We start from the raw sequence: 27,434 nt of genomic DNA, 5'->3' as shown, positions 1-27,434 counted from the left end.
CCTGCTGCTTATGGCCATGTTTGTAGCACACACAGTAGGTCGTTCCTTTTACTTTGTAGAGCTACTGACCAAGCTGTTGTGACTCTGAGTTGCTCCTAGTGTGCCCCCCCCCATTACTCCAAGCTGTCCCATCTGCTCTGTGTTGCCACATTCATATTAGGTGGCCAGGGCATAGTTTACAATTTCCTTCCAGCTTTTGTGCAGTAAATGACATATACCACTAGCACTGTACCAGAACTACAGGTAGTGATGGGGTTTCCTTTTATTAATTTTTGTTTTTTTAGGGGTAGGGGAGTACATACATTGGTTCACACATAGTGTTAACACTTGGTGTTTCCATTATGCCTTTGAATAAAAATATTATATTAATATTTTAATATAATATATTATAAAAATAATATAAAAATAATATTAAATATTATATTAATATAAATAATTGTCAGAACATGGAATAACAAAGATCAATCCCGTATAACACCATATATGCAACCAATTCACTGTGCCTTAGCATTTGGTTGGCTGGCATAGGCCTTAGAGATCTGGGAGTTCAAGTGAATTAATGCCTAGCCATGGGTCCCATATCTTTTCGAATTTTCCAGGGCAGCGTCAAGTAGGTAAGCTTGATAGATGGGAGGGCTTTGTTGACCCATGGAGTCACTGTGGAGGGCTAGTTCCAATTGGGGTTTCCTTTTTTGCTAATGGGATAAATCTTCCCTCAGAAGCCCAAGTCTGATATGGTGAGGACTTCACTTCGACTCCTGACATCCAGTGCTCATCGGCTGCAGTCAGAATGCAAGAAGACCCTCCCTATGGAATCCAGTCAGACGGCCGATATCCAGCTGGTAACGCAGCAAGTGATCCAGTGCGCTTATGACATTGCCAAGGCTGCAAAACAACTGGTCACCATAACGACCAAAGAAAACACCAACTGAGTGTCCAGAGACTCTTTATTTTACTAACGCCCCGGGTTCAATCTGAAGAAAGAAAACAATATTTGTTTTTTAATTTGTACTTCTATTTTTCTTTTTTTATTAAATGTAAAGTGACAGGTTCATCTTAAAAAGAAAATCAGTATTTTTTTTTGCATGTTGGTTCTAATGGTGACTAATTAATTTATACCGCTTTATTTGTAAACTTGTTTTTCTATCGAGGAACGAAATGCTGGCAGTTGGAAAGTATTATGCCCAATCAGCATTTAGTAAATACTTTCTCCTTCTTTATCTTGTATAACATTGTTTTAATACAGTGTACAAATCCCATGGCTGTACTTAAAATAGTGTCATTTGTATTCCTTCATTTGGAACTATTTTTCTATCCCTCTCTTTCTCACTCAGCATTACTGAAGGCAACTGCCATGTTAAGGTTACAACTAGAATGTTATTACCAATAGAGTCATCACATTCTCGTCACAGTGTATGTATAACCCACATGCTTTCAAATGGTTAATAAAAATATTTATTTTACTGCTGTTTTTACTACGTTACTAGCATTTTTACCTTCTTTATTGATTTAAGCTCAACTACTTACTTTAACATTTTCTTGCAATTTGCACCAGCCCCCCAGCACGGTGCAGCAGCCTATATTCATGAGGAATATGCTGTGGAATCGGCTATGTCTGTGTAAAAAAGAAAAATACACTTATAACTACAGTGCCCTCCAGAATGTTTGAGACAAAGATATCTTTTCTATGATTTACCCCTTTGCTCATCAGTGTAAATGTTTTATTAAACAACTCATTAAAAGTTCACATTTCAGACTTTAATTTAAAGTTATTTGCATACATTTCAGTTTCACCATGTAGAAATGACAACATGTTTTATACATATTCCCCCTTATTTCAGGGCACCATAATGTCTGGGTCAATTGGATTCACAATGTTTGTGATTACTCAGGCGTGTTTAGGGTTGTCACCTGTCCGGTTTTGATCCGGTATTTTGAAGGGCTGCCAGGGTCAAAACTGCCTTCCAAAATAGGAAAACTGTCAGGATTCCCAATTATTGACACTGTGATTGGCCAATCGCTGATCGCCGTGTCACGACCCTGCCCGGTCTCCTAATGCAGCCCTAGGTGTGTTACAAAGTTTTGTTTTTTTTATGCCTAACTGCTGGTTGATCCAGAGGAAGTCAAAAACCCCATCTGAAGCCTCTCCAATTTGCCTCAGATGGGGAAAAATTCCTTCCTGACTCCAAAATGGCAATCGGACTTTCCCTGGATCAACTTGTACTATGAGCTATCTTCCATAACCCTGTATTCCCTCACTTGCTTAAAAGCTATCCAACCCCTTCTTAAAGCTATCTAATGTATCAGCCTGTACAACTGATTCAGGTAGAGAATTCCACATCTTCACAGCTCTCACTGTAAAAAAAAAAACCCTTCCGAATATTTAGGTGGAACCTCTTTTCTTCTGATCGGAATGGGTAAACTTGTGTCAGCTGGAAAGACCTACTGGTAAATAAAGCATTAGAGAGATTATTATATGATCCCCTTATATATTTATACATAGTTCTCATATCACCCCTTAAGCGCCTCTTCTCCAGCGTGAACATCCCCAATTTGGCCAGTCTTTCCTCATAGCTAAGATTTTCAATACCTTTCACCAGCTTAGTTGCCCTTTTCTGTACCCTCTCTAATACAATAATGTCCTGTTTGAGTGCTGGAGACCAAAACTGTACGGCATATTCTAGATGGGGCCTTACAAGTGCTCTATACAGTGGAAGAATGACCCCTTCCTCTCCTGACTCTATGCCCCTAAGTGTTGCATTGGGATAAGATACCTAGGCTTGTTTCTGCCATTTGGAGTCTGTACTGCAGTTTGCCATTGCTCAACAAGAGGAGACAAGAGCTCCATTATAGGAGGGAGAAGTGCGAAGAAGAGTTTGGGTGTTGTCTTTTGGGTTTGGGTTGTGTCCATATATACTGTAATTATATATACATATTATTATTATTATTATTAACATGTATTTATATAGCGCCAACATATTGCGTAGCACTGTAAAGTAAATGTGATTATACAACTACATCACATGAATTACATATATAGAATATATGGAGTAACAAACATCACAATCAATACAGGTACAAAAAGGTGAGGAAGGCCCTATGCATAGGCATACAGTCTAAAGGGAAGGGAGTAATACACAAGGTGTGGGAATATATATAGGCACAACAGAGGCTCGCACTCACAGGTCTTATGAAAAGATAAAGGTGTTTATTTATTTGACAAAACACAACTAACGTTTCGGCTAGCTCCCCAGCCTTTGAGCACTTTGAGAAAGGCTAGGGAGCTAGACGAAACGTTAGTTGTTTTTTGCCAAATAAACACCTTTATCTTTTCAAAAGACCTGTGAGTGGGAGCCTCTGTCGTGCCTATATATTTTTAGCATGTATACACCAAATATCTTCAAACTGGCACACTTTGTAAAAAAACTTTGTCTTTTAATTATTACATAGTATCAAGTTCCAACTTTTCAGTCCTTTTTAGGACTTTTCAGCCTTTAAAATGTTTGACCTTGATACTATGTAAAAAAAAAAGACGAAGTTTGTACTTTGATATTTATTTTATATATAATGTGTGTATATAATATATGTATATATATATATATGTATATATATATATATATATATATATTATATATATATATATATATATATATATATATATTTTTTTTTTTTTTTTTTAAATAGGGGTTTCTAATGGATATAGAAAGCATTTCAGTTTATCTGCACCTTCACATAACCTGGCCAATTCACCTCTACCTTGTGCACTCATGCAAAATATTAAGGAGAGCAGTACACACAAGAATACACAGCGCCCAGATGTATTTGAAAGACATAAGACAGCACTTGTTGTAATATGTTGTAATAAGAATAGAATGGGAAAAACTACAAATTGGGAAGGGATGAGTGGCCAGCTCACCGGGAATCAAACCTCACTTGGAAATTCAAGTTAAACATGTTGAGAAGCTGCATGTACACAGCGCGTGTCACACAGGGGAAAGTTACTCTAAATATTTAATAACCCTTAACTACTTCGGCCATCTAACAGCGTGTATTATTCATCAGCAGGCGGGACACACGCCGAGCTACAACGCTAATACTAACAGCTCATTGGCTGAGCGCTTGGCTTCCTTTGTTCTGATTGGCGTGTCAGATATTATTTGCCCGAAGAGTGACGTTTCTAATCGGTATTGTTTTACAGCTGGTAGGTTAACTTTTTTTTATGATTGGTTGCGGCGCCTATGGAAGTCCCTCCCCCCTCATCCAGCTGAAGGATAGTGTGGCACAGTGGGACATTTACAGTTCCGCCTTAGTTGGAGTTCAGAATAGATAGAAGGTGTGTTCGGGCTGCTGCTCGCCGAAACTTACCGGTGTGTGGGGGACCTGTAACCGGAGCGCACCATGTCTCTGCTTCTTCAGCACCAGTTCAAGCCACTTCCTGCTGATAAACAAATCGACACCTGCAGCTTCCTGGATTCTGTTTCCCATCTGCCCGCTTTCTTTGGTGAGTACATCTGATGGACCAGTCAAGGACTTGCTACAACTTGCCGCGTTTTAGCAGCCACTTACAGTCTCCCACGTTGTGCTGGGGGTTGTGCTGGGGGTTGTGCTGGGGGTTGTGCTGGGAGTTGTGCTGGGAGTTGTGCTGGAGGGCTACAGGATAACAAGCAGTGCAACCATGTCTGTCCTACTTATGTTACAGTCGCAACTTCTCGGGTGTTGGTTAAAAACTAAAATCACTGCGATTATAAGCGACTGCAACGCATTCCTATGAGACTTACTGAACAAGATGAAAGGACAAGCAAACTGGTATTTATTGGGTTGGGTGCCTGCTGATTCATTTTAACCCCAGGGAGGTTCATCTTCTATTTTGTGAAAAAAAAAAAACAGCTCAGGGTACTTTTCTGCTGAGCACCACACTGCCCTAGATAGTCCCTTGATTACCTGGGATAGTTCACATGCACAGCAGTGTAACACTGGGAATCACACTGGATATCCGCGAATGTGCAGTAGAGTATCATCGAAACATCTACACTCTGGACGATTTGTCGCCAACGTTTTAAAAAAGTAAATCGTGGCGACAAGACGATCGTCTTTTTTGAACAGACGATTCACAGCGACTATTGGCACAGAGCGATTTGTATCCCATTACTCTGTGCGGTACGTGCTCCACCCAAACCGGAAACGGTTTTTGCTTCCCGCTGTAACCTGGCGTCTTTACGTTCTTGCGTCATTGCGTTCGCATTGTAATTTGAATACAATTGCTGCTACTTATCTGTATGTGTGTGCGTGTCTAGGAGATTTCAGTGCTTTTCTAAGTACATGCTATTTCTGATAAATCGCTCGGAAAAGGGTCTCAGTGCGTTTTGGAGCTACAGGCGATTCACAAACGCGCTGTGGGCACAGGAGCTGGCGTCTTTCATTTGTTTTTGTTCAGAGACAAAACGAGCGATATGTCGCCGCGATTTGCTTTTTAAAAACGTTGGCGACAAATCGCCCAGTGTGTCCTTACCCTTAGGCAGCCATCAATTATCTGTACAGCATGACTAGAGATAGCAGCTTGACTGTCTGTAAAAGTACCCTGGCCTGTTATTATTCTTTAATAGAAGAGTAAGTAAAAAGTAAGCAGTTGTAATTACAATATGTGCCAAGGGCTAACAAACTGCTCCTCCCCCCCAAGTGAATACAACTTTTCTATAGAAAATAAGCATGATTATGAATACCTGTAAAGTTGTGTACCTTTCCATAGAGATGATAGCTTAACAAAGAATTAGTGTAGACATGCTACACTTGATGCTTTGGACATCTGCACCAGCCTTAGGTCCCCACAACCATTTAGGCTATGGGCACACAGGCTGTTGTCAGCAGCTGATCAGAAACTCTTATCTGCCTGCATCATTTTTGCAGGCTGAGAGAAGCAGAGCTGCTTAGTGTCCCTGCTCCATTGATTTAAATCTGGTCAGCCTGTGTGTGGTCACACACAGGCTGAGGTCAGCCCAATTATGCAGGCTGAAAACAGCCGATGACAAAAGCCTGTGTGTCTATAGCTTAGGGGTGAAGACACGCAGAGCTACTAGTAGCAGCTACTTGTCATGGCTACAAAATAGACAATAGTGATTATTGGCTTTGCGAAGACACTACATGTGTTTTAGCAGAGGCAATTGTAAGTATTGCTTTTGGCATTTTGTAGCCACAAGTAGCTGCTACTAGAAGCTCTGTGTGTCTTTACCCTTAGCGGTGCCCTGGGAGAATGGAGATATTCACAATTGATGACCCACCTTCAATTTTTCTGGTTCACAGCAAATGTTCCATGTTGCTATCAGTTACCTGAGATAAGTTATGTGAGTTTGTATGTAAATATGTAATATATAAACTATGTAATATGTGTACACACAATTTACATTAACATAGAAGCCAGGCCTGGACTAGCAAATTGTGCATTCTGCTAAATGCCAGAACCCAGGCAAGACTTTTTCTTGGACTGTGGTGGGAGTTGTTTGAGTGTCTGTATATTTCGATTTCCAGGGCCTATTTTGACTCCCACTCCTACACAAGGCTGATTAGTAAATGTATGGACCCCCCTCCCTCCCCCCCCCCAGCCTAGCTGCCCCCAGGACAAATGCCCCAAACTCTTTACTTACCCCTCTATGCAGATTCTGTCTAGCGGAGTTCACGGGCGCCATCTTCAGCTGCTTCGGTAATCTTTGGAATGAGACCGGCACTTCGTAAATTTTCGTGAGTTTCGGTGCATGCGCAGTTGTCGCAATACAGAAAATTGCTCCAACTGCATATGTGCCGATTCGCTGGTCTTATTCCGAAGATTACCGAAGAGAAGAAGGTGGCTGCCGTGAACTTTTTTCTATTAAGGGGTTGTTTCTCCTTTAAGCAAAACTTTAAGGTGGACCACAAATGATAATAAACTGGCCCATGGGGCAAATTGTTGGATACTGTTCAATTTGTCAACATGGTACATGTATGGCCTTATAGTCCTAAACTGAATTTAGAAGCCCCTTGTAACCTCTTCAGATTGCTTTGCGGTAATCGTGTGCTGATTGTAAGACTCATTTGCTGTGGTACTGTAACTGCTTTCTTGTGGTCCCAGTCATAAAATTATGGTCGAGCGATAAGGACTAGTTAGTTCGTTTTGTCTCATTTGTCAAAAATACGTAAAGATTTAAGCCATTCATTAAAATGGCTTTCATAGTTGTCTTTGGCATCTCTCTATTTTTTTCATTTTTGTGGTTCCTGAATTATGTAACATTTTGTTCAGCAGCAGTTTGAAATTTTAGCAGCTGTTAGGTTGCTAGCATACCATCTACCCTAGCAACCAGGCAGTTGTTCAAAGGGAAGACTGAAATACAAATATGGGGGGCCTGAATAGAAATATCAATAATAAAAGGTAATAATATTGAAACCTCTCAGAGCAGTAGTTTTTTTGGATGGTAGGGTCAGTGTCCCCCAGAATAATGTCGTCCTTCTGCGCTTTCCTTGCTCTCACGCTCTGAAATAATAATTGTCACCTGTATGGCCCTATACTGAGGGCAGGAGTTCCACTTTAATATGTAGCAGTGTTGGTTAGTCACACAAGGAAGGCATATACGTTTAAAGTAGTACTTAAACCATAACAAAATCCACTTACACCTGTTAGTGCCACAAGCTGCTGCACATTTCCTCTCCACCCAATCATTCTCTCTCTCTCTCTCCACCCACTGTTTGCTGGTCACTTGCAGAGTCCATTACTCCTTCCCCACAGATTCTAGACCTCTTAACTCACAATTGCACTCCCCAAACTGTACCTGAGACATCTGCTTCTGCTGCTCATACGTCTGGTCCTGCTATGTTGGTCCCATTTGATTTGCTTTCCACTTACATTATTAAAAATCATCGAGGTTTACCTTGCAAAAGGTGTTTTATTAATCAAAAAAAGTAATTACCACCTGTGCAGGGGAACACAGTGCTTCCTATTCATGTCAGCAAGAAGTAATACACGGTAGGCAGCAGGCATTTTAATTGTTTCTAGTTTGCAGGAACCGGCTGTAGCTATATATCTGATTTATCTTCCCACAGAGTAACCATGATGATCCTGCCTCTTGTTTTTGCTGCTCTAAGATTCAATGTGCATTTCATTTGCAGCATTGGGACACTGACTCGTTGTTCTCTTGCTGTGAATAGGATCTGTGTAATATGTGCTCTGGCTCTGCAGTTGAACCCTTGTACTCCCTCGCCAATCCTAATAAACAAATTGCAAAAATGCTCTGTGGATAAATAGTGTATTGTAGAAGATGTGATATAGTTTTCCAATCATGAAACAAAACAAGCATATATTAGGTTGTCGGGTTCTATGACTTCCCAGGTTTTAGTATGTAGAGGAATCCTTACTTAGTAGAGTGGAAACTACTGTGAACTTGGAAACTACCTGTATGGCTAAAGGTTTAAGGCAGCAAATAATAATTTAGGGTTTCAGATCCTGTTTATGTTCCATGTGGTACAGAAAATGTAAACCCCCCCCCCCGATAAATATCTTACTCCCAAACTTATATTGTATAACCTTGCAGTGTCTTCTGAACACTGAAGCATGGAAACCCCAAAACACTTTATTCTGAACAATTACATTTTATCTGTTTAATTGTGACTAGCTGAAATCACCTTTATTTAAATAAGGTTGTCAAATAGCAGATTGGGCAATAGAACAAATGGTACCAAACACCAGCGAAGGGGAATATAAATAGATTATGTATATTTTAGTTTCCTGGAAGCTGGGCAGAGGAGTATCTGGTGCAAGAAAATTGATTGGCTGGCCCATCTTAATACTGGATAGGCACCGCTCTTCTAAAAAATGCACCAGCCTGTGGTTCTCTTCTTCTCAGTACTGTTCGTTCATACCCTTTACAGCATCATCTGTACTTGCACATTAAAGTACAGAAATTGGCAATGTATTTCTGTAATTAACCTGTGCTTACCCAGGGTGGCACTGAGGATGCTGGGACACTGGAGTATGGCAGGTGCTGAGAAGTAAAGCACTCCCAGGCTAGAGCATATATGAAGAAGAGGGAGGATGTCTAGAGTGTATAAAGTAACTAGAATTACTAGGGGTGCCTAACAACTAGGCACCCCCCAGACATTCTACCTTTCCTTGGCTTTAAAGGCACTGTTCCAGATTATGGGAAAACTCTGCATTTGGAAAACCTCCAGGCCCCAAGCATTCGGAGTATAAGATTTTATATGAACCTGTTCCACTTTTTAGACTGCTTATAAAAATGGTGCATAGTGTGAGAGATATACAGATATGAGATCCCTCATAATTCGCATCTCCATCCATTAAGCCTACTAAAAATCATTTAAACATTAAAGGAAAACGATACCCCCAAAATGAACTTAAGCAAAAGATAGTTTGTATCATATCAAGTTGCATATTAAAGAATCTTCCCAAACTGGAATATATTTTAGTAAATCTTGCCCTTTTACAATTTCCTCTTGAGCCCCCATTTTATGATATTCTCTGTGCTCCCTCGGAGATAAGCTGACCAGAAATACTGCAGCTCTAAATGTAACAGGAAGAGGTTGTGGAAGTCAGAACCTTATCCGTTAATTGGCTCATGTGACCTGCTGACATGTATGGTTTGTTTGTGTGCTCCTCAGGGGTGGGCCAAGCAGATTGGGCAGCCTAGGCAACCAGGCCAGCCACTTGGTCCCCTCTGTGCACAGACAGGGTACAAGCAGAATAGAGGCGAGAGAGCGGTAGGCAGAGGGCCCTTAAATAGCGCCCCCTCATCGCTGTGCCCGTGACGGGTGCCTTTTCTGCCTACCCCTAGTTCTGGCCCTGGTGCACCGTGAATCATAAGATCCCAGGGGATGGCCCTTATTTATTAAAATGGCAGTTTTATCTACAGTATAACTACCAATTGCACGTACTTCTAAAAAAGTATATCATTATGAAAATTGTTTATTTACATGAAGCAGGGATTTATATATCGGCTGTTTTAAAAAAATATATTTTTTATAGCGACCTACATTGTTCAGGGGTATAGTTTTCCTTTAATCAAATCCAATAGGACTGTTTTGTCTCTAATAAGGATTAATTATATCTTAGTTGGGATCAAGTGCAAAATACTGTTGTTTATAGTATAATTTAATCCTCATTTAAATACTCTGACAACTTGTTCTGTGTTTGGAGGAATATGGTTTCCAAGGCTTGCAGAGGATGTTCTTAAATTCAGTGGCATCAATATTGCACAAGGTACAAATAAGAAAAGCCGTCACTTTAAGGGTGATTAGCTTTCTTCAAAATATTCAGTTACACAGATAAGCCACTGACCCTTTGAAACTGTACCTGCTGAACTTGACTTTGAACTGAGAACAGATTCGGCAGTTTGCATGACTGTGTGTCAAAAGGCTTTAGTTATTCCTGAAAATGACAAGTAATGGGTAAAATTATAATTCTGAACGTAGCAGGTCTCTATTAAATATATCCCATAAAACAGCTGCTATTTAAAACACTGTTTCATATAAGCATAGTCTTTTAATGAATAACTTTCTCTTGTGTACCTCTGGATAATTCCATTCTGAAACCCTGCTATTTTAAGCACCAACATCACCAAATTGTGGTTCAAGGGAAAATATGTATTAGGTCAGTGTTTACTGATGTTTATGACAATTTTGTGTATTAGGTTATAAATTATCATTTAGAATGCATCATTTTAATGCAGACTTGTTTTTCAATCAAGGTGTTTGAATTTAGAAAATTCTAGTCACTTTTGTGCTGCATGGGGAGTGTATTTTCTGGTGCTTCGGTAACTATAGCTACATTTTTTTCTTCTGAACAAACCTGTTCTTCTTTGTTTTATGATTTAAATACTGAACTATATTTATGACGGAGCATGCTATGAGTTACCACCAGGTCAGTAACCCAGCGGCATGGCGCATAAATCACCTGCTAGGGTGGTATTACAAATGTACCGGCAATGTAATTGCATGTAAATCACCCATTGCCTCTGTTTCCTAAATTCCCCACTCCTTGCTCCAACCTGCCAACCCATGGACAACAATGTGCAAATTTCCCACACCCGAAACACAGATTCTTCGCCCCCCTAAATGCCACTCATGGAACTCCTTATCCTGCCCCTGTGACATCACCACCAACCTCCCTCAACACTGGCCGGTATGAAATACTTTCAAAGTAGATTTATTAAGAAGTTATACATGACATGCTTTGGGCCCCTTAAAGAAGAACTAAAGCCTAACTAAAGAAGTAGCTAGAAATGTTGTACATTATATTTTGGGTTTCTGTCCCAGTCCAAGGCAACCACAGCCCTTTAGCAGGGAAGATCTGTGTCTCCAAAGATGCCCCAGTAGCTCCCCATCTTCTTTTCTGCTGATTCACTGCACATGCTCTGTGCTGCTGAAACTTACTGAGGGACCCACTCACAATATACAGCACATATAAAATATAAATGTCACAGTATAAGGCTGGTTAGTATTTAATACAGATTATTACTAAATGGCAGCACAGAAACCAGTGCAATTAGCATCAGAATTTAATAATCAGTCCTGTAGCATCAGCTTATATTACAGGTCAACCTCATTTTCTGATTTATAATATGTGATGACCCCTAAACTTAAGGTGGCCATACACGGATAGATCCGCTCGTTTGGGGATGTCGCCAAACGAGCGGATCTCCCTCCGATATGCCCACCTTGAGGTGGGCAATATCGGGCTGATCCGATCGTGGGCCCTAGGGCCCAACGATCGGATCCTAGCGTTCGCCAAACGGGCGGTCGGATCGCGGGACCGCATCAACGAACAGATGCGGCCGCGATCCGACGGGATTTTTAACCCCTTCCGATCGAGATCTGGCCGACTTTCGGCCAGATCTCGATCGGGGAAGCCCGTCGGGGGCCCCCATACACGGGCCAATAAGCTGCCGACTTGGTCTGTCGGCAGCTTTTATCGGCCCGTGTATGGCCACCTTTAGTTTCTCAACAGCTGCTCAGAATCCACTGAGCATGTGAGTGTCACAGACACTTTCTAGGGTGGTGACCCCCTGTGATAAGTTTGGATCATTGCTGCTATTGAAAAGCTGAACCTTTAGGCTGGTGCAATATGTTCATTATATAAAATATGGCATTTTTACCCATATTCATTTTTACGGTTTGGTTCTCCTTTAAGTACCATTGATGAAGGGATATTTTATATGTCTTTAACGCTGACCCTAACTGAGGAGTCTGACTGCTTCTCTATGGAGTCAGGCTTCAGGCTTCATCAGTAGGGTTTGAGTCTGCCACAGGCTATGTACTAAATGCCTATCTGTTTAGAGAACTGTTTTTAGCTTTTACACTGTTTGGGCATCAGGAGGCCTTTATACATAAATACCAGAAGGGCTGCTGTAAGATGCCAAAGTCACTATTTAGTGAGCTGGTGGGGAGCTGATTGGGCCTCTCTGTACTAGGAATGCTAGAGCCTATTTTCACTCCCTGTAATGGTAAAAATTATGTGATTGCTTCAGAAAACTTCCTTTATTAAAGGGGTTGTTCACCTTCAATCACTTTTTCCAGTTCAGTTGTTTTCAGATTGTTCACCAGAAATTAAGACTTTTTGCAATTCCTTTTTATTTTATTTTTGTGATAGTTTTTCTAATACTAAAGTGTAAAGTTTAATTTTTCACCTTCTAAAGCAGGTCGCGGACTCTTTGGGTAAGGCCAGACAAGGAGATTCGGGGAGATTTTGTCGCCTGGCATCAGCGCGTGTGCAATAGCGCAGGCGATTTTGCGCTGTAGCCTATAGTGAAAAAACGCTGAGGCAGTTCGGGGAGATAGTCGCGCAAAAGACGTGGCGATAAGTCGCCAGGCAACAAAATCTCCCCGAATCTCCTCGTCTGGCCTTACCCTTTAACTGTTCTAAATGGATACATTTAGTTGATACATTTATCTTTTTTTTTTTTTTTTCCCTGCTGAGTAGAATCCCTTAGTTTTATTAAAGGCAGCTGTTAGAATTGATACAATAGTTGCGAATATTCCACAAAAACTGCTGAGAAATGTATCAACTCAATGTATCCAATGTGGCAGTTCAGAATCTGCTCCTGGATCACTGAGCTGCCAGACTGAAACCCCAGAGACACAAACATTAAACTTTAAACTTCAATTTTGGAAAAACAATAAAAAATGGAAAGTAATTGATAAAGTCTTTATTTCGATCTTTCCGTTTATGGCCAACTTTATTTGTATCAAAAGCGGGCACGGAACCTTATTGTTGTTGTAGCTTGTGTGACCGCATCAGGTGCCATTACTATATAAATCACAAGTTTTATTGGCCATTTCTGGATTTGATAGTTGTGGTTACAATGTTATAGATCTCTGTAGTTCGGTAGTTGCCTACCAGGTTCAATTATTCAAAAACCTACTTCTTTGTAGAGATTTGTCACTTTATACGTCTCTGACCTTTAATTAGCTATTGGCTGTTTTCTTTCTTTCTTTTTATTTAAAGACTAGAGTGCCCTGTAACAAACAAGGAATAATAGGTTTAACTGAAATATTCATTGGCTGCTTCAGGATGTTTCTCTCTTTAATGAAGAGAACAATAGTCTGTGTAACTCTCTATCTGCAACTGAAAGCATGATGAACAATACAATAGTACTAGAATACACAGAGCTGCATTGGTCTAACCTTGTCGGCCTGCAACATCCCATTATGACTTGCTGAACAACTTCAATAGATTTATGTGCAACCTTAACTGCTAACTCACTACCTACTCTTTGATATAACTTTTAGTATGATGTAGAGAGTGATCTTCTGAGACAATTTGCATTTGGTTTTCATTTTTTATTATTGAAGGTTTTGGAGTTATTTAGCTTCTTATTCAGCAGCTCTTCAATTTGCATCTTAAGCAATGTGGTAACTAGGATCTAAATTACCCTAGCAACCATGCATTGATTTGAATAAGGGACTGGAATATGAATAGGAGAGGGTGTGAATAGAAGGATCAGTAATAAAAAGTATCAATAGGTAGAAAATAAGTTTAGCAAAATGCTAAACTGACTGACAGACAAACCAGTATGCACTGCTTCTCTTACCCATATATACTTACTATCTGCTCTCTATCTGCAAGTAGATTGTTAGCTTACTGGGTAAAGATGATTTAAAGGAACAGTAACACCAAAAATTGCAGTAATGACAATATAATGTACAGTTGCCTGCCTAAAAGTTGTGTGTTTGCTGCAGAAAGACTACTATATTTTATATAAAGCAGCTGCAATGTTGCCATGGGGGCAACCATTCTAGCAAAGGATACACTGTAGATAATAGATAAGCGCTGTGGGATTCTTTAGAACACATCTGTTATCTGCTGTGTATTCTGTCTGTGTCTTTTCTCCTTTTTCAGCTTTGAATGGTGCCCCCATGGCTACAAAGCAATTAGAGGTTCTGAAGCAAACACACTATTATACTAGTGCATATATAACAGTACATTATATTTGTATTACTTTAAAACATTTACATTGTTTGGTTTAACTGTTCCCATTAGTTGGTTTGCCATCTGGGCATTTTTTGTATATATTACTTGAAGAAGATAACAAATATAGGACTGGTATGTTTTTTGGGGGAAAGAAAACTGACATTTCAACCGACAAGTAGGACCCAAATAGTATTTAAATAAGTACAAATGTATTTCAAAGAGAGGTTTTTTTTTGGGAGTCATTCAATCACATGCTCACAATGTTTTATTCCTACAAGCTTTAGGGCAGGGGCACACTGGCAGATTTGGGGAGATTTAGTTGCCTGGCGAATAATCGCCTCTTCTGCGGGACAACAATCTCCCCGAACGGCCCAAAGTTTCCTCGTGAGACGACTTTGGAAATCAAAGTGCCGCGAGTGCATTGGCACTGTCGTTTTCTCATCATAGCAGGGGGAAGGCAGTTCGGGGAGATTGTACCCCAGAAGAGGTGATTAGTCTCTAGGCGACTAAATCTCCCGAATCTACTTGTATGCCCTTTGCCCTTATGGTAGCCATATCCGTCCAAGTAGGCATGTCTGTTATCTGTCACTGGATAAGTTTTATAGATGTACTTGTGTTAAAGGTTAACTGACGACACAAAGCAATTACATACTCATCACTCATCTCTTAGGTGCATATTACCATCACACAATGAGCACACCCGATATTCAATACTCCTCTCCTCCTTGCTCTGGAGGTACCTGATCAGGTAACTAGCTTTTGTTGCAGATGCCAGAAAAGAAATAATCTAATTTGATACAGAAGGCAACTCCATTTTGACCTGAACTGGCAGAAATTGGGAATCGAGTGATATTTTATTCATGGTGTGAATGCCATAGAGTACACTTTCAGTCTGGGCACAGCTGGTATTTTTCCACTGCTGTTGGATGTCAAAGAATGAAGTCTCCGGTGTCAGTCCTTAGACCAAAGGTGTAAAAAGTAGTCAAGTGTTAGAAACTATTGGGTAATGGAAGAAGGGAGCTACTTAGCAAGCCTCCTATACTTGTTCTAAACTTCTACTGAAACAATATTACTGAGATTGAATGGTCAGGGTCACGTCCAATGTTCCCTCTAATTCCTTCTTGGCTATTTGCACAAAAAAAACTGTTTTATGCACGTTTTAAATGTATGCATTTTTTTTATAAAAAAAACTGTGTGTGTGTGTGCAGGTGTGTTTTGACAAAATAAAAATTGTTGTGTTTGCTGGCCTCAAAATTTGTGTATGAGCGCACAGTCCAGAGGGAACATTGGTTATGTCGACTACAGATCAGACTTTGGCAGTATGCAAATTCACCATAGTAAAAGGAAAAAATTGAAGACTCATGCAAGTTACATAGTTACATCGAGTTGAAAAAAGACAGTCTATCAAGTTCAACCCCTCCAAATGAAACCCAGCATCCATACACACACTCCTCCATACCCTCACATAAATTATATATACCCATACCTATACTAACTATAGAGTTTAGTATCACAATAGCCTTTGATATTATGTCTGTCCAAGAAATCATCCAAGCCATTCTTAAAGGCATTAACAAAATCCGCCATCACAACATCACCCGGCAGTGCATTCCACAACCTCACTGTCCTCACTGGAAAGAAACACCTTCGTTGCTTCAAATGAAAGTTCTTTTCTTCTAGTCTATAGGGGTGGCCTCTGGTACTGTGATCCACTTTATGGGTAAAAAGGTCCCCTGCTATTTATCTATAATGTCCTCTAATGTACTTGTTAAGTGTAATCATTTCCCCTCGCAAGCGCCTTTTTTCCAGAGAAAACAACCCCAACCTTGACAGTCTACCCTCATAATTTAAGTCTTCCATCCTTCTTACCAGTTTGGTTGCACATTTCTGCACTCTCTCCAGCTCATTTATATCCTTCTTATGGACTGGATTGCATACTCCAGGTGAGACCTTACCAGGGACAAATTGGATTGCCCAGTAGGTAATCACATGTAGCAAGCTACTAATTAGAGCATTGTAACTGTCCGCTACCGCAGTTGCTATGGTTATGTGCACAGGAATAGGTTGTAAATCCTTCTGTTGATGTCCGGCTGCAACCAAATGTGGACGTTAGCATGCACCCTCAGATGATGTCTATAACATTTCCTAGCAAATGTTGCAGGTGGCACGCATTCATTTGGGTGCACCATTGCAGCAGTGAAAGGAGGACTTCACAGGGCTTTGAGAAGGTTTGTTTCTAAAGAACAGGTTAACGTAACCATCTTTGGCCCTGCAGACTGATAGGAGCCTTATTACTTTTGCCGTCATACCTTGTTTAGTAAAGCACCATCATCATATTCTTTTTGTAAAAGGAATGTCGAAGTATTAAGTGCAAAGTATAAAATTGATGTAAAAATTATAGTAATTAAGGTTCTAAAGTGCAAAGTATAAAATCAATGTAAAAATGATAGTAATTAAGGTTCTTAAGTCTATACATGGTCCATACAAATTTTGTGTGTTGGCTACACATGCAACTGACTTGCATCTAGTGAATCACAACATTCTTTTTCTACATATTCACATAGCAGCCAGCTTGCTGCAGAACACCACATTGATATTTGTCTATTTCATTGCTTGCCTTGACTGTAATATTTTTAGTTATATAAAAACAAGTTGTCATATAGTAATAGTGTTATTCTATAGCTGGAGGCTGCCATACCCTATATACTATAATATACAAAGAGATTATATATTTGATGTACACAATTAGAGAAGTAGTGGGTTATTTAGCCAGTTGGCCGCATGCTGGAAGGCCAGATTATAAAACAATGAAATAGCATATTACAAGTAATAGGACTACACATAGTAGGCTGATTCACCAATGCTACATTTAAGGATCAGATAATATTAAAATAACAAAGGATAACTCATCCAGGCAAAGCACTAGGCTTGAAATGATAATTGAACAATTATACCCACGTCATGGCTGCCACAACGCGTTGGTAATTAACGTCCAAGGACGACATGCCTTAAAAAAAAATAAAACAATTATAATGTTCTAGAATGAGTCACACTTCACTATAATTATTTTTATTGATTTTCTTTAAAGAGTAAGTGTATAAGGGAAGCAATGACACACTTGGTGGTTGTGACGCATGTGTAATCGTTTGGCATTGGTGTAAACATCCAGCAGAAAAACTGCAGATAGAGCAAGGATTTATGTGTGGCGTTTCAAATCCTTGCAGCCCAACAGGGTGCTTTTTTTAGGAAGTGTCCCTGGATCCCTCGCTCCACTCATATTTATTAGTATTCAGTTTAATTTACGTTGCAACCCTATACCTTTTCAACCGAATACCCTCATTCACCTGCTGCAGAAGTGATTGGCAATTAGTTTCTTTGTTCACAGATTGATGCATAGAAACCAGTGCCATCTGCATTATGCATTAGAGCTCATTAGTGATCATTACATGGGAGCGTTTTAAAACAGACAAAAGGAAATGAGCTGGTAGAGGTTTCTCGTGTTTAAATGGATACTGTCATGGGAAAACATGTTTCTTTCAAAATGCATCAGTTAATAATACTGATCCAGCAGAATTCTGCACTGAAATCAGTTTCTCAAAAGAGCAAACAGATTTTTTTACAATTCATTTTGAAATCTGACATGGGGCTAGACATATTGTCTGTTTTCCAGCTGCCTCCAGTCATGTGACTTGTGCTCTGATAAACTTCAGTCAGTCTTCACTGCTGTACTGCAAGTTGGAGTGATATCACCCCCCCAGCAGCCTAATAACAGAACAATGGGAAGGTAACCAGATAGCAGCTCCCTAACACAAGATAACGGCTGCCTGGTAGATCTAAGAACAGCACTCAATAGTAAAATCCAAGTCCCACTGTGACACATTCAGTTACATTGAGTAGGAGAAACAACAGCCTGCCTGAAAACAGTTAGTGCTGGCTCTTTCTGAAAGTACATAACCAGCCAAAATGATCTGAGATGGCTGCCTACACACCAATATTATAAATAAAAAAAAAAATACACTTGCTGGTTCAGAAATGTATTTTTATATTATAGAATGAATTATGTGCAGTCTAAACAGTATAATTTAGCCCTTTAACTTTGAGTCCAGAGTTATAAAAGATAGGAGTAGTAGAGGAATATAGGAAAAGTAGATTGAATGTTAGAGCATAGAGCACCAACTTTCAGACTTCCAAAGAAAGCCCTTCTCACTAGTGATGAGCAAAAATTTTCACCATGTTTTGGCGTGAAAAAAACACCCATGGGTCCAATTGGTGAAAAAAAAATTGCCCATAGACTTCAAATTGGCAATTTTTTCACGAAACAGGTCAGATTTGCCCATTACTACTTCTCACCCATACTTGATTTAAAAAGGCAGAGCTGCACTTTGGTGTTGGCAGCCTCTATGTCTGGACATATTGCTTTTTGACCCTGGTGCATATTGCTCATTAGGAGCATGCACAGTAGGAGCCAAGACCAAGATTGGCCTCCAGTTCAACTGCTCTTGTTTAACGATCAAGGGACTGGAAGTAACATGATCAGATATGGGGGCTGCAGAAAGACCACGCGCACACTCAGGCCCTTCGTAGGATAACGATGGTGCCCAATGATGCAATAAACACACCAGGGGTAGGACCCCGGTTTAACTTGCTCCGTGTGCCAGGCCTTTTTCTCTTACAGATATGGGGGCTGCCAACCCAGCTGCACAGTTCTGCCTTTTCAGATCAGGTATTTTGGAAGACAACCTTTCAACTTTACTTTTCCTCTGAACATGGAGAGCAAGCTTACAAAGGTAGAAGACAGCACCAGGACAAACTACTGAGTGAAGGTGCTGCGGGACCCTTACTGAAAAAGCATTGAAGTATCTTTAGTCTGAGAGTATAACTTCACAGGTTTTGGTGTTACTGGGAAACTGGAAAATGAAATTGCCCAAAATAAAAACACTGTTTTGTTTCAGACTGCCTTGGCTCTGCAATATTTTCTCCAATCAAGGCGGATATTACAGGAAATATAACGGTAATGTAACAAAAAAGTAATTCTTTCACTTCATTAAATTAATATACTTAGACTATAAGCTCTACGGGGCAGGGACCTCCTTCCCACTATGGGGCAAATTCACTAACCTCCGAAAATTCGCCATCGATGGCTTCGCTCACATCACAACACTTTGCCAGCTGTAGATTCACCAGGACAATGCTAATTGAGTAAATTCTGATGTTGCATCCAGGGTGACGAATGCTGGCAAAGTAGCGCTAGCATTACTGCAGCAAGCAAAGCGAAGTTTCACTAGCGTTGCCTAATTTGCATATGGCAGGAAGTTGAATGGACGTATATGTTGCAGCAAATACATTACACTACACAAGCCCAGGAAACCTTAATAAAATAAAATAGAGTTGTTATATTGCCCTACACATGAGCCCAGTGTATAGTTTATGTGCCATGTGTTAGGAGATGTAAGGGGGAAGCCGGGTACCCCAGAAAAAAAATTACGATCTTTTGCAGCCTATCACCCTGAAAAATTAAGTCGCCAGCAATTTTTTGGACTTAGAAAAATTTTCAACTTTTTTGAGGAAGTCCTATCTACTCTATTGCACCTTGCCAGGTCTGAGGTGGCGAAGGCAAGTCTGACGCAAGAGTTAACGTTCAGTGAAATCCACATCTTAGTGAATTTGCATAGTTACGTCCATTCGCCAGAGTGCAACTTCGCCAGGTGTAAGGTAGCTAATTTACCGCTAGAGTCTATATCCTTCGGTAGCGAAGTTACGCCAGCGACCATTAGTAAAGTGGCGAAGTAATGAAATGATGTCACACTGGTGAATTTTCGCTAGCGTTGGTCACTTCGCCCTTTAGTAAACTTGCCCCTATGTCTCTTACTACATAGCACTCTTTGTCCTGATTTCTGTGTATATTTATTATGTTTAGCTTGCTTGGTGCAGCATCACATATTTGTATCACAGTCCTTGGAATAGGCCGAAACGTTGGTCCTATTTAGTTAACGTTTCGGTTCCTCACTTGAGCCGTCTTCTTTCTAGTCCTGAAGACGGCTCAACTGAGGAACCGAAACGTTGAATAAATATTTTTTCACTTTTTTTCAAGACCTGATTGGTGCGGTCTTCTCATTGTAATATACAGACTAGATAGGTGAATTATTTAATAATGTCCTAAATCCTAATAAGAAAGGGTTAAAAACATTTTTAAAGTGTTATTTTGCAAACTGTGTGTTGAAGTTGCAGCTTCTGAACATGCCACGAAAAAGAACAATTGGGAGCAGCTTCCATTGGATGGAGCGAGAAAACAAATTAATGGTGTGCAGGGTTAAGTGAAATACTAATAAACCAACAAAGAAGAAAAAGAATGACCCATTTAGCTGCAAACCCCCCCCCCCCCCCATTGTATTTGTCCGAGGTTCCTACCAAATCAAAATTTATTTAAAATGTAACTTTTAATAATAAATGGTAAAAAAAAAAATAAAAAGTATGTCCAGAAATTAACAAAAAAGGGTTAAAAGAGAAATTAGGAGGGAAAGCTATACGGACACTGAGGTCACTAGCTTATAGAGCAATTTTTATAGAGGATGGGAATGCACTGACTGTGAGTAGTCACTTAATGCCCTTTAACCCTCTATAATCCTTCTATAAGATAGTGACCTCAGAGTCTGTATAGCTTTCCCTCCTTATTTCTCTTTTAACCCTTTTTTGTTCATTTCTGGACATTGCTTTTACTATTTATTATTAAAAGTTAAGTTGTAAATAAATTTTGATTCGGTGGGAACCTCTGACAAATACAATGGGGGGGGGGTGCAGCTAAATGGGTCATTCTTTTTAAACTTCTGAACATGCCTAAACTAACATGTGTAACGATACTTGATCATGTGTGCTTGCTTTTCTTCCACTAATGAGCTAATTTGCCTTAAAGGAATTGTTCAGTATAAAAATAAAAACTGAGTAAATAGGCTGTGCAAAATAAAAAATGTTTCTAATATAATTAGCCAAAAATGTAATGTACAAAGGATGGAGTGACTGGATGTCTAATATAAAAGCCAGAACTGCAGCTCTCTTGGTTTCCATTGATTAGTTACCAGGCAGTAACCAATCAGTGATTTGAGGGGAGGGGGGCACATGGGTCATAACTGTTGCTTTTGAATCTGAGCTGAATGCTGAGGATCAATTGGAAACTCACTGAACAGAAATGTACCATGTGGCCCTCCTTCAAGTCACTGATTAACTCCGAGTTAGAGAGCTCAAAAGCAGGAAGTAGTGTTCTGTTCTATTAGACATCCAGTCACTCCAGCCTTTATACATTACATTTTTGCCTAACTAACTATATTGAAAAATTTTTTTATTTTGCACAGCCTATTTACCCAGTTTTTATTTTTACACTGAACTGTTCTTTTAAATATAAGCTGTGTGCCAGTTGTATATTGTTCTAAGAGAAAGAGTGTGAGCGTTATGAGTCTACTTCTGCCAATCTGTTAAGAAAACCTTTTGTTTCTTTATGCATAACTTGCATTTTCTTTAATGTCAGAAAATCCGTTCAGTCTATGAATCGAACCCTACCAAGTTCAAGACCCTGCAGATGATTCTGGAAGGAGAGAAGGAATTGCATGGACCCCAGTGGCCAAAAGTTGGAGCAACATTAGCGTTGATGTGGTTAAAAAGGTAAGGTACAACAAAGTCTCCTTTTCTTGGGAAATGTGGATTAAAACACCAGTGTGAATGAGCCCAAAAGTTCACCAGTCCCTCTTAAAAAAAATAATTCACACCTTTTAAAAGTTTTCTTCATTTGCTAAATCTCTATACTGTATGTATATTAAATTATAGTCCTCATTCTCTGTTTTATTTTACCTTGGTACAAGCATAGTTTTATTCCATTGTTGCAGGGGCCTAAAGTTCATTCAGGTTATGCTACAAAGTATTGCTGATGGAGAAAGGGATGATCAGAACCCGAATCTTATCAAGGTGAACATAACCAAGGCCTATGAGATAGCGCTCCAAAAATACCATGGCTGGCTTGTGCAGAAGCTTTTCCAGGTGAGCTTACAAAACTGATGGTGTTTTAAGAGATTAAACATCCTAACGTATTGTTTGATAAGGTTGTGCAGTGGTCAGAAAAGCAATCTCCTTGTTAAAGGCAGGGTTTGCCTTAAAGGACCAGTAACATCAAAAAATTTTTTTAAAAAAATCGTTAGTACACATCAAAAAAAAAAACACCACCACAAATTATAATTTAAAAACACAAAGCCTTTATTAAGTAATAACTTACAGAAACTGCACTTCCTGTCCTGTACAGAAACGGTGAAAGGACGACCATCGATGCTGCTGGGCTCGATTTCTCCCTGGCTACTCTACTGACAGCTTGTGAAGGAGCAAGATGGATGCCTCATGCCTGCGATGCGACGTAGTGACTGCTCGGGCCCCCTCCTCCTCCTGCACTATAGATGAGAAGCGCCCACCTGGACACTGGAGGAAGCGGTGGTAGTGGAGGCGGTGGAGGGAGCTGTAAATCAATGTTGGCAGCGGCAGACGCTTCTCATCATCAGTCACTGGCCAGGCCCCCTCCTCCTCCACCGCTCCCTGCCCTGGTCGCTCCTGCTCCGTTCCCTGCACATGAGTGATTGTTTCGATAGCGTTTGTATCTGCCTGCATTCCATTTAGCTAACAGACCTACGTGTGCCTTGTAGCTGGATGTGATACAGCTTTCCTTTTCCCGCTCCGCTGCACCTCCTCTGCTCCTGCGCCCAGTGCTAATCCAGCGCACAATACAGCTACAAGGCACAAGTAGGTCTGTTAGCTAAACGGAATGCAGGCAGATAATCATTCATGTGCAGGGAACGGAGCAGGAGCGACCAGGGCAGGGAGCGGTGGAGGAGGAGGGGGCCTGGCCAGTGACTGATGATGAGAAGCAGCTGCCGCTGCCAACATTGATTTACAGCTCCCTCCACCGCCTCCACTACCACCGCTTCCTCCAGTGTCCAGGTGGGCGCTTCTCATCTATAGTGCAGGAGGAGGAGGGGGCCCGAGTAGTCACTGCATCGCATCGCAGGCATGAGGCATCCATCTTGCTCCTTCACAAGCTGTCAGTAGAGTAGCCAGGGAGGAGAAATTGAGCCCAGCAGCATCGATGGTCGCCCTTTCGCCGTTTCTGTACAGGACAGGAAGTGCAGTTTCTGTAAGTTATTACTTAATAAAGGCTTTGTGTTTTTAAATTTTATAATTTGTGGTGGTGGTTTTTTTTTTTTTTTTTTTTTTTTTTTTTTTTGATGTGTACTAACGATTTTTTTTTTTTAATTTTTTTGATGTTACTGGTCCTTTAAAGTCAATTATAGAATGGTTAATTCTAAGCAACTTTTTAATTGGCTGTCCTATTTTTGTTTATTATAGTTTTTGAATTTTTGACATTCTTCTTCTGAATCTTTCCAGCTTTCAAATGAGGGTCACTGACCCCATCTAAAAACAAATGCCCTGTAAGGCTACTATTTATTACACATCAGGTCCTCTCCTATTCTTATCCTATTCCAGTCCATTATTCAAATCGGCAGCAAGAACAGAGGGCTTGACTTGGACAGAAAAACTTTTTTTTTTGTACTGTACCAGGTGCTTACTGTTCCTCCCCAACTGCTTAGAGGTAGACAAACGTGTTGTATTGAAAAGACCATTCAAGTGCATGGTTGCTAAGGTCAATTTAGACCCTAGCAACTAGATTGCTAAAAACTGGAGAGCTGCTGAATAAAGTAACTCAAAAACCACAAATAAGACCATTTGCAATTGGTTTTCTTTTTGTATTAGCATATCACACTTTTAAAAGGTGAACAACCCCTTTAATATGAAGACTTAAATTTTGCTTGCAGTGGGAAATGATTTCTTTAGTAGTCATGTACCTGTATGTAGTGCCTTTTCTACTGAATAGCTGCAGGATAATATACGCCTAGCAAGAGGACCCAGGTTTATATTGATACAGGTATGGGATCCGTTATCTGGAAACTCTGAGTTAGTCAGCAACTTGAAGGGGGGGCCACATGCCTGGTAACCAATCGGTGGAAGCCAAGAGAGTTGAAAAGCAGGAAGTAGTGTTCTGGCTATTATGTTACACATCCAGTCACTCCAGTCTTTATACATTACATTTTTGGCAATCTATCTATATTGAAAACATTTTTTATTTTGCACAGCCTATCTATTTACCCAGTTTTTATTTTTATACTGAACAATTCCTTTATGCTGGCCATGCACATATTAATAAAATTTCATACAATTATTGGTATGTATATGGAGGCCCACAAGCCTAACTGATATTGATATAATGTTTTGTTCCTGAATTAAGCAGGTTGGAAATTTTCAAACACCAGTTGGAAGGAACAATAGAAAGATGGCCATATCACTTGTGTGGCCCCTTGTACTCTGTCTGTCTGTTTGGCCCATGGGCTGATTGGTGTAAAGGGCCTTTTAAAATTATTCATTACATTACACCATTAGTGTCAGAATTAAACACCTTGATTACTAGGGCCTGTTTTCTTGCCACATGTTTCACTCTGGCCACTTACAATTTGTAATTTTGTAAAAACATATTCTGGCCAAATATCTGCTGGTTTAGTATATTATGCTGATTATTCTATACAGGTACTACATGGATAAACATTTATTTATAATAAACATTTCATGGACATGGTACTTACTGTGAAGAGAAACCTTTGAATATTCGTTTTTGTTTTACAAAGGCTGTTTCCCCCCCCCATTAAATTATTTCAGACTGCACTGTTTGCGGCTCCATACAAAGATGTCTTCCTTAAGGCCCTCTCCAAAGGACAGACGGTGAAGGAAGAGGAATGCATAGAGAAGATCCGACAGTTCCTGGTGAATTACACTACAACCATAGAAGCAATCTATATAATGTATAACAAGATGAATGCAGAGCTGGATTACAAAGCTTAGTTAACCCTACCAAAGACTGTTTGTGGACACAGCTCAGGAGATTGCTTTTCAACGGAATGTTTTCATTGGATGGGTGCAAGCTGCAGAACCAAAGTAAACTAATGACCGTTATTTTTTCAGCAGGGGAAAGTTAGGTGCAGGTTTCATTTGGTGAACTTGGGCCAATAGGTGGTTCACATGTCAAGATTTAGGCATCTGTCTCTTCTAGGCATTTAAGAAAAGAACCTAGCAGGTACCTTTTATTAATTGGGGGGGGGCACTGATTATACAAATGTGAAGTATTACACCAGGAAGGAATTTTAATTTAAATGTTGCAAGGGATCCAATGAAAGTTCCTGACCCCCTTCGTACAACAGCACATCATGTCTACAATACAAGCAGCTATACAAATCACTGTCATTAGATCACTTTGGTACTTTAAGTTTACACCTTTTTTCTGTTCTTGGATCACCAAAGTCGCTCTGCTGATTAATAATAATAATGGGACTAAATACAAACATATTATTTCATTTCTAACTTGTATAGATTGGCACTTTAATGAATTTGCAATATTTGCATCCACAGATCTTTGCACGCCGTCTCTTGGCTGCAAGGGGTGGTATTAAAGCTACTTTTCTATTCATTATTATGAAAATTACAGGGTATTGTCAATACATATATGGTTTGACATTTATATTCAAACACTGTGTGGTCTCTTGTCTAACTAATGCTTTCACCAACAGACAGTTACTGAAAGGCAAACTATAGCTAAAATGCAACAAAAGAAGATGCAGCAAAAGTGTACATATATGCGTACAGTGTATGGTATCCATCCATTCAGCCTACAGCCTTAAAAAAGCATATATCTTGCAGAAATAGAATGTAAAACAGGAGACTGCTTTAGCATAATGTTTTATTTATTTTTCTTTTGAATATTAGCAGGTGCACAGTAGGTAATGGATGGGGAATGTTCCACAGGGCAATTGTGGGCACTTTAAGTGTTACAAAAACCTTGCACCAAAATGCCCCAAACCACACCCATTGTCATTGCTTTTAAAATAAATCTTGTGAAATGTTTGCACCATCTTTGCAAGTGGCACATATGATGTGCTGTATCATGTTTGTGCCTTTTGTAATTCTGGTTTAGATTTTAGTGAGGTTTCCTGACTCTTCTTGGGTTTAGCCAGGTTGTGGGGTTCTGGCTTTCACAATATTTGTGGGCAGTGGACTTTGTTCTGAAAATATATATAAACTACAACCCCCATTTTATGTTTTTCAGGGGACCAGGAAAAAATTTTGTAAAATTTAAAAAAAAGTTAAAGTAACTTTTTCTTCAATTATTGAAAGTATATAAGCACAGGAGTCAGTTTTACTTTGAGATACAATATTTACTGTGTTAATAAGAAGGGTTAAGCAATGCAGCGTTAATGTTACACATTGGGGTGCATGTGCAAGGCCTCATACCTAAGTCACATACCTAAACTAAAGCAATAAGTGATTGGTGCAGGGCTGTATAAGGAGCAGACTAATTGGAATTGACCATTTACAGGCAGAACCATGGCAATATATATATCTGGTTAGTATTTTAAACCTCTTTATTTCACAAATAACATTAATAGAGGGAAAAAAAGCAGTTTTTGGGAACATCAGGACAAAATTTTGATGGAAAATCTGGGAAAACGTTACTTAAAATCAGGGAAATGCACCCATTGAAATGCATTATAAATTGGTGGGACCACAAATAAAAAAAAAATGTAAAATACAGGAAAACTTAAAGTCAGGGGACTTAAAATTGAGGTTTTACTGTACATGCCAAACTCCACTTGGAGAGCCAGGTAAGGAGGGTAAATGTCACCGAGGGATGCATTTCATTTAAGGCCGGGAAAGGTACATACAAACCTAAGACAAAGCAATACAGCAAAAAGAAAAAAAAAAGGGGATGTTTAATTCAACAAATCTTTATTTATTTTTACATTTATTATAGACTTCATCTGTATTTTTATGACTGAATTTTAGCATTGTGCTAATCCCTGCATTTTTAACCCTGAATTTTAGGATTGTGCTACTCCCTGCATTTTTAACCTCAATTCTA

The 27,434-nt window shown here is 39.8% G+C and overlaps 2 protein-coding genes and 1 long non-coding RNA gene across 8 annotated transcripts in view; 2 read left to right on the top strand and 1 right to left on the bottom strand.

Moving 5' to 3' along the window:
* Positions 1 to 1,463, top strand: part of LOC108707080 (ARF GTPase-activating protein GIT2) — a 54,220-nt gene extending 52,757 nt beyond the window's left edge. For all 6 annotated transcript variants that reach the window (XM_041580258.1, XM_041580257.1, XM_041580256.1 and 3 more), the window contains one exon: positions 720 to 1,463. In XM_041580258.1, coding sequence (XP_041436192.1) covers positions 720 to 932 — 213 coding nt within the window. In that variant the 3' untranslated portion in view covers positions 933 to 1,463. The remainder of the gene's footprint in view (positions 1 to 719) is intronic.
* LOC108707082 lies at positions 239 to 4,499 on the bottom strand. Its single transcript, XR_001934213.2, has 3 exons — positions 4,366 to 4,499; positions 1,528 to 1,615; positions 239 to 974 (listed from the first exon to the last, which is right to left on the bottom strand). It is a non-coding gene; the product is annotated as an uncharacterized LOC108707082 (long non-coding RNA).
* On the top strand, positions 4,306 to 27,095 carry gltp.S (glycolipid transfer protein S homeolog). Its single transcript, NM_001094592.1, is given in 5 exon segments — positions 4,306 to 4,501; positions 19,396 to 19,454; positions 21,963 to 22,096; positions 22,318 to 22,468; positions 25,181 to 27,095. Coding segments are annotated over 5 exon segments (630 nt in total). The 5' UTR covers positions 4,306 to 4,398; the 3' UTR covers positions 25,364 to 27,095.
* The last annotated feature ends 339 nt before the right edge of the window (positions 27,096 to 27,434 follow it).

Source organism: Xenopus laevis, chromosome 1S (genome assembly GCF_017654675.1).
Source record: "Xenopus laevis strain J_2021 chromosome 1S, Xenopus_laevis_v10.1, whole genome shotgun sequence".
Taxonomy (NCBI): Eukaryota; Metazoa; Chordata; class Amphibia; order Anura; family Pipidae; genus Xenopus; species Xenopus laevis.
Note: the sequence above shows the minus strand (reverse complement) of the source record. Positions and strands in the feature narration are given on the sequence as shown.